Source organism: Nicotiana attenuata, unplaced genomic scaffold (assembly GCF_001879085.1).
Source record: "Nicotiana attenuata strain UT unplaced genomic scaffold, NIATTr2, whole genome shotgun sequence".
NCBI lineage: Eukaryota > Viridiplantae > Streptophyta > Magnoliopsida > Solanales > Solanaceae > Nicotiana > Nicotiana attenuata.
Window position 1 is genome coordinate 1 of NW_017672794.1, and position 8,102 is coordinate 8,102.

Genomic DNA, 8,102 nt, shown 5'->3' on the forward strand with positions numbered 1-8,102 from the left:
AAAAAGAGAGAAGATCCCTCTTTTATAAACTCATGTGAATTCCCATGAGAAGAATCATAAAGCATTTTCAAAGGATAAAAGTGCTAGCTATTCCATAAGTTCCTAAATAAGTAAGAAGGCAAGATAGAATATAAAGAAAGTACTCATAAAACTTCTTACATTAAAAGACTTGAGGAAAAACTTAGTCACCAAAATATTTATCTTACAAGTGCCCCATTTGGTTAACTGGGGACTTCACCTAAAAAGATCCCTTCAAAATGCCAAGGATGATAACATAACAATCATTAAAAAGTATGTAACATTCACTTTCTGTAATGCAATAAACAGGTGCGGTTACAAACTTCTGACGAACAGCAATAGAAGCGATTTCAGTTGAGCTTGGAGAGATAACATCAACGTGTGGAAGTAACAGTCACAGGAACTTCAATTCCATAAGACTGTGTCATAGAAGTTTCAACTTCGGACAGCTTGGAGTTATAAACTTCCAAGTACCGTCAGTGACTGCTTCGGAGTTCAAACACTCTTCTGTTCCAGGAGCTTCAAGTGCTGAGAGGGGGGTTAATATTTCCAAGTGGCTGGAGAAGGATTATCAGCAGGTTGGTTGACCTTTTCGGATAGTGGTCTATGACTTGTGGCACAACTCAGATTGCAAGTCAAAGTTTTCTTGTGTAAGCTCCATCAAAGCTCACGTCGAGAATTTTAGGAAAAGCCCAACTCACGTCTATGTTGCAAATTTTCTTCTAAAGCATTATATTCCTTCTCCAAGCCTTATATTCTTCTTCCCACATAGCGAAGGTCATTTTTTCATTATTTGGTGCTTCGGCTAAGTGAGAATTCTAAGGAAGCTTCAGAGAGCGCATGTGAGAACCTTTCCAGGCACGAATTTTGTCAGAAGAAATCCTTAAGTCATTTTGAGCATGATTTAAGTTTTGAGCTAAACTCCTTGCGTATTCATTCTTCTTCTCCATGATTGTGCCTTAAGTTCTTTAATCTCCTCATTGGCTTTAGATAGAGAGCATTCCAGAGTTCTTTATCCCTTTTACTCTGACCCCAAGAAGCATTCATAATTCCCAACTCAGAAGTTTAAGCCACGTATTTTGTTGCTCCAAGTGAGCCTTGTTCTCTTGCAATTCCTCTATAGTCACTTGGGCACTCTCAAATTGTTCTTTCTAGTTTGCTGCTTCAAATAAGGCATCTTCAGCTATTTTCCTAGCTTCAGATAGAGCCTTTGTAGACTCTCGCTCCTTTTTCTCCAATGTAGAGACTCGTCCCATCAGCTCAGTTCCAATAAGATTAGCCTACGGTTATAAAGCATAGAAGTGAGAACTTAAAAAGAAAAAGAAGGAAAGCATTCAAAGTTAAGAAAATTACCTTCAAAGTTGAATGAGCTATGTCATTCATCAAAGTGTAACAACTATGGCTTTGCATCTTATTCTTTTCGATTTCTCCAATAAGAGGTTCGAGCCAAGTGTCAGCTCTCCCAGATTTTCTTAAAAGGATTTGATTAGCAGGGATTTCGAGTGTGACACTTCTCATAGTCATGCTTCTATTGCTAGAACTTGCTTCTACATGTGGGATGGATGAAGATGGAGCAGCGGAAGGGGGAGTAGTAGAAAAGGTGAACACCGCAGGAGTCGTGGGAGTTGAAGCAGGAATGGTAGAAGTAAGCATAGGAATGGAGGTAGGAATAGACAAGACTGGTGAAAGAGCAGAAGTGGTCAATGCTGACAAGGAAACACATACAGTTGGCAAAGGAATGGATGAAGTAGGTGCGAATGAAGAAAGAGGAACTTCATCAAAAACAGGTCCGAGTCCGTCACTCTCAAAACCACTAGTAAAGAGATGCTGAGTTGATTCATTTGTGTCTCTTGGCACGGTATCCTCGTCTGAAGGAATCAAAACAGGCTCGGTGGTCGAAGTTTGAGCAGGAGTATCTTCAATCTCATCATCGTTAATGACTCGTCTCCTAATTCGTGGCCTAGCTATTAACAAGGTACCTTCCTCTTCTTCATTCTTGGAACCTTCTCCTAGAGTTTTCCTTTTTTGAAGTAAGGTTCGAGCCTTGTCCAAGTCAAGTGCAGCATTACCAGACATGCGGATGGCCTTAGCAATATCAGCTGTCATTCCTTTGTCAAATCCTGATTAAAAGAAGGATACACAATCAACAATAAGGAAAAAATACTTAATGTGCAAAAAGAAAAGTGTGTAAAAAAAAAAACGATACCATGCGTTTTAACTCTCCAGCCATGTAAAGCAGAGATTGATTTCCAAGTTCTTTGGTCCTTAGGAGCAATCTTCAAAATTGAATCTACCCAACCACGAAAGTTGGGAACAGGTTCCACATCTCCCATGGTTGCTACAAAAAACCAAAAAGAGACGAAGTCAGAAAAAGAATCGAAATTCTCAAAAACAGATACGGTTTAAAAAAAAAAAACTTACGTGCAAAATTCCACTTCTCAGGGAAGGGAATATTTGTTTCACCAAGTAAATCCACCGTACGCACAGCAACGTAACGGGCGTACCATCCACGATCATTGTCATCTTCTGTGCTCACCAAAACCTTCTTGCTTCTCGCGGTTAAGGTAAACACTCCATGACGTATTAAATTAGGATGGTATAAATGGATAAGGTGAGAAAAGGTGAAATCAACAGTGGCTTTGGTAGAAAGATATCTCAAACAAGCCACTGCTCTCCATACTAAAGGGCCAACTTGGGCCAAACAAATATTAAAGAAACGACAAAAATCGAGGATGACTGGGTCAATTGGGGGATTAAAACCCAAAGTAAAAGGGTAAGTATAAACAAAAGAGTACCCGATCCTAAAAGAAGAAATTCTTTGATTTATGGAAGGAATTGACATTCGAAGACTATTTTTCCAGTTACAGTCTCCTCTGATGGTAGGGATTGTAAGTTCGGTCACTAATGTAGGATAAGTATCAGTTTTTTCTAAACTAGCAACTTGCTTTTGAAGAGATTGTCTATCACTTACAAAAGATAAATCATTTGGTACGATTTCATCAACTAAAGGTTCCCTAGAAGAATCAGAAATTTCTTTACCTTTAGAAGAAGGAGTTTTCAGAATAGAACTCCTAGAAGAAGAGCCAGAAGAACCGCCTCGAGTAGATTCTAACCCTGTACGAAGTCTGCCTCCTCTGTCTCTTCTATGTCTAACAGGAGCATTGGGGAATTTGTCTAAAATTGGAACTCTTTTAGGGTTAGGGTTTGGAGACGCCATTGTTGAGCAAAGATGAATCGAAGGAGAGCAAAAGTAAAGAAGGAAAACGTTTGCTAAAGATTTATGGAGAAGAGGACAAAGGAAGAAAAGGTTAAGTATGTATATGATGGCAACCGTCAAACTTAGAAGAGTAATGATGGAAAGCCTATAATAAAGGCAACTATCACTTCGTGAATAGTGGGATTAACGAAGCTTTGAAAAAGGGTGCAAAATAGCAGAATCAATCAAAAGGTGACACATGGACAAAACATTAAATGGAAAAGACAATTGAGACGACAATATTGTCATACGCATTGATTATGGCAAAAATTCCTTTTTTACGAAGGTCCACTTCCCAATTATTTAATTGATAAATAAATGGAAAGTGGGGGGACTATCTGTATTGGGAAAAAAGTTGAATTTATATTGAAGATGACGTGGCATGACACGTGGACTGGACAAGTGGTCAAAGCGTAACAGTTGGGAAAAAGGTACGGGAAATGACAGGTACGGGAAGAAGAAATGAAATAGGCACGAGAAGCAGTTTAGACACGAGTCTCGTACCAATTCGAAGTCATTTAAAGCCAGCGGGTCGAAAGGCATTGAAGACATGAATCTGAAGACAAAAAGGAGTCCAAATTCAGTATTAAATACCTGATACGTTAGAAAATTGGTATTTAATAGGAATGATTGTGTAACGGCTCATTTAATATCATTTATTGTCCATAATTGTCTCATTAAAGCTTAGATTTATTTCCTTTACCTAGAATCAACTATAAAAGGAGGAAATTGTATTGGAAAAAGGACATGACTTACCTCATACTGAAATAAGAACTTTTGCTTACTGCTTTATTATTATTCTCAGAAAGCCTATTATTATTTTGGTCTCTTGATTATCAGTAACCCGATTTTTCATCTCAAATTCTAATATTATCCAAAAATTTATTTCTTTGGCGAAACACACAATTGATACAAATATGATACATATATGATACACATATCATTTTTTTTCATGTTCGGCTTTTACTTCGAATTTTCAATTCAAACCACCTCAAAACTTCACCAAATCATCCCAAAAATGAGATTCAAGCTCCTTAAGTTGTGCCTAATCTATTCTAATAATACCCACTCAAAACAAAGCAAAAATTTGATATTTTTTTGCTACAAATAGCTAATTGGCTAATTTGGCTAATATTAGTAATATTTTATCAATTGACCAATTTTTGTAATTAGCAACTTATAAATGGACATAGCTGGTAATTTCCCTTAAATACTAAAATAATGTATATGTAAGCAAGCTTTACAAACAGTACCTTGCTTCAGTACATGTCATGACAAGATTAAAGGTACTAATCTCCCAACAGCATTTATATAGTATTAGTAAGTTTTTAGTGCTGGAAAAATTAAAGATGCTATATTAGAATTTTATGAGAATTGTATTTGGCTTCATTAAATTGCATTTGGTTAGCCGTTAGAATTTTAATGAGGTTTTACAAAATATAACAATCTAGCATTGATTGAGAGCTTTCTCATCACTTAATAGTTGAACGTATTTACTATATTCTCAAAGTTCCATCAAACTTTCTTGAAAGCACATATAAATATAAATATCAAGCCATTAATTGAATAACTATTTTTCCGCCGTGAAAGTAACTCTTCTCATCTTCTATACCAAATTCTTCTGAAAATTTTCTAGTTGCAGTTAATTTTACCTCTAGACATTTCACGTCCACCCTACTTCTCCAGTTATAATCACATTTAATTCTGCACTAAATAAACCTCATAATTTTCTCTTTTCCTTCGCATTATATAAATGTAGTCAAACTTTTGCTATTATCTCCCACACTTCACAAACCTCCCTTTTCCTATTGCTACAAGTTTCAGTCTTCTATCAGGTTGCACCTCTTCTTCAAGATTGTACTCCTTTTTTTTTAATTAATTTTATATTGGTTCTGTTTTTCTTTAGTACGTAGTTGTGGACTAAATTTTTATTTCTTTGTCTTATAAATACAGGATATATAAGCAGACAATTCAAAGGAAACAAAAAATGAACTACAGAAGGGAGAGTAGTGATCCAAAGCTTGATTTGAAGCTAAACTTATCTCCACCAAGGGGAGAAATTTCACCATCTTCATCAATGGAAAGATCACCAGCAAGTTCATGTGTTTCTAGAGAACCAACTCCAGAAGATCAACAGTTTTTTGGTAATTACCCAAATAGCCCTGAGGCAACAACTTCAATGATGCTTGTGGGTTGCCCTAGATGTCTAATGTATGTTATGTTATCAGTGGATGATCCTAAGTGTCCCAAATGCAAGAGTTCTGTTTTGCTTGATTTTTTCCGTGAGGATAGAATCAACAATTCAAAGAATTGAATCAAGATGATGAAGAAGAGGAGGAAAAACAGCTATGGCGCCTTTTGGCAGCTTGATTTGCTGGTTAATTATTAACCCTTTACTAAGATTAGGTTTTAGGTAGGAGTATTTAATTTCTTCATATAGTATGTCCTTTTTTTTTTTTTGGTTATGAAATGTTTTAATTTTGTGAGTTTGTTGAGGTTATTGAATGAATTGTGATGAAAATATTGAATATACCTCGACTATAGGGCCAGCTGGTCTTGTTATGCAACCAATGTGCCTAGTATGGTTTGGTCGTCATATTGTTGCTATCTTTGCTAAATGCAATCAATATTTTATTGCAACTACCTTATTTAATACCATTATTAAGTCCAATCGCAAGGCTGTTCATTCCTTACTGTACATTATGCATCTCATCATTATGCACTATATTGAGTTCATACTTTCTTGGGAGATCCTTCACATGGCTTTGGATTGTGAGTCGAGCTGATTCCAGTCACTGCTCAACCTCCATTAACGGAGGTCCAAACAAGTCAGTTGTGTTTAGGAGGAGAAGATGAGATTAGAAAGAATAATTGGTAAGGAACTTTCTAGTATACTGAAGACTGTAATTACAAAATCTAATATACATCATATATATATATACACACACGATTGCTAGACCTCTACTAATTTAATCCCCAATCAACTAATGCCAACTAACTATAACTATCCTAACTAGCTGGTGATAGCTGGCTAACTGCCTTGCCCAGCTGTCATACTACCTCATATTCTCACAACCCCCCCCCCCCCAAGCTGGAGGGTTTAAAATGTTAAGCACTACAAGCTTGCTCAACAAATATTCATTTTGTACTCTCCCAAGTCCTTTAATCAATCTCCATATGCTTAGTCCTCTCGTGAAATATAGGATTGGCTGCAATTTGTAGGGCTGCCTTATTGTCACAAAACACACTCACATGCTGCTCAATTGAAATGCCAAGCTCTGTGAACAACCCAAGTAGCCAAACTACTTCTGCAGTAGCTGTTGCAAGACTTCTATATTCTGCTTCTGCTGAGCTTCTACACACTGTCTCCTGCTTCTTAGACTTCCATGACTCCAATGATTCCCAAACTTCATAAAGAAACTAGTTACTGACCTTTTGGTATTAGGACATGCAGCCTAGTCTGCTTCACAAAAGCAAGTCAGACTGTTTGCACTTTGCTGCTCAGTAGCATTTCCATTCCTGGATTCAGTTTGATATACCTTACAACTCTTATTGCTGCTTTCCAGTGAGACTGCGTGGGTGACTGCATAAATTGACTAAGTATTCGCACAACCAAATATTATATCTGGCCTTGTGATAGTTAGATATATTAATCTCCCAATCAATCTCTGATAACTTGCATCATCTTTCATCAATTCATCTCCAGACACCCCAACATGAGCATCAAATTCTGCTGAAGTAAACTTTTGATTCATATCTATTGGTGTGGCCATTGGTTTAGTAGCTCCCAACCCCAGATCAGAAATCAATTGCAAGACATACTTCCTTTGATTTAGTAAGATCCCTTTGTTGGATCTCACAACTTCAATTCCCAAGAAGTATTTCAATTCTCCCAAATCTTTTACTTTGAATTTGTGATCTAAAATATCTTTAGTTTCCTGAATGAACTGCTCATTGTTTCCTGTGATGAGCAGATCATCCACATACACAAGAACAGCCACAAAGTCTGCTCCTTTCTTCTTGATAAACAGTGAATAGTCATATAGACTTTGCTTTACCTTGCTTCAAGAAGTGCCTCTGTAAGTTTGATGTTCCATTATCTTGAAGCTTGTTTTAGTCCATATAAGGACTTCACTAGCTTGCACACCTTAGTCTCCCCCTGTCTTCTAAAACCTTGAGGCATTTTCATATATTCTTATTCATATAAGTCTCCCTGCAAAAATGCATTATACACATCCATTTTATACATAATCCACCCTTTTGATGCTGCTACTATAATAACTGACCTTATAGTTACCATTTTGGCAACTAGTAAAAAGGTCTCATGGCATTCTAACCCCTCTTTTTGGCTGTATTCTTTTGCTACTAGTCTGGTTGTGAATCTTTCAACATCTCCATTAGCTCTATACTTTATTTTATACACCTATTTGATCCAATTGTGTTCTTTCCCTTAGGTCCAATGCCTTGATTTCCTACATTATTTCTTCAACCTATCTCTTGTCTCTTGATGCTTCTGTGAAGTTCTGTGGTTCTGTGAGTGCTGAGACCTTTGCCACAAAGCTTTTACATGCCTGTGAAAGCTGATTAAAACACAGATAGTCTAAAATAGGATATAGTGCCACATTATGTGCTTTGCTCTTGGTAACATAATCTTGTAACCATATAGGTTCTTTGGTGCTTCTTCCAGATCTTCTTGGATCTTGACCTTTGATTTCTGAGGGTATATATTCAGGTGCAGCCTCCATGCATTCAACATCCAGAGATTGGCTTGGTGCAGGATCATTTTCTGTATGCTCATCATGTTCAGCTTGTTGAGGTTCAGGTACTT

At 36.9% G+C, this 8,102-nt stretch overlaps 1 protein-coding gene across 1 annotated transcript; it reads right to left on the minus strand.

The window, feature by feature from the left end:
• Positions 1 to 6,436: 6,436 nt before the first annotated feature.
• Positions 6,437 to 7,457, minus strand: LOC109214526 (uncharacterized mitochondrial protein AtMg00810-like). Its single transcript, XM_019378451.1, has 4 exons — positions 7,422 to 7,457; positions 6,951 to 7,293; positions 6,759 to 6,857; positions 6,437 to 6,681 (listed from the first exon to the last, which is right to left on the minus strand). Exons 1-4 carry the CDS (start codon positions 7,455 to 7,457, stop codon positions 6,437 to 6,439), a joined length of 723 nt encoding a protein of 240 aa, XP_019233996.1.
• Between the last annotated feature and the right edge of the window lie 645 nt (positions 7,458 to 8,102).

Bases quoted from the DNA above. Each gene is read 5' to 3' on its own strand.
- LOC109214526 (XM_019378451.1), bottom strand. From the start codon at position 7,457: ATGCCTCAAGGTTTTAGAAGACAGGGGGAGACTAAG. The intron at 7,294-7,421 runs GTGTGCAAGCTA...CTGTTTATCAAG, and splicing joins GAAGACAGGGGGAGACTAAG to AAGAAAGGAGCAGACTTTGT. The intron at 6,682-6,758 runs GTCTGACTTGCT...TTCTTTATGAAG, and splicing joins TGAGCAGCAAAGTGCAAACA to TTTGGGAATCATTGGAGTCA.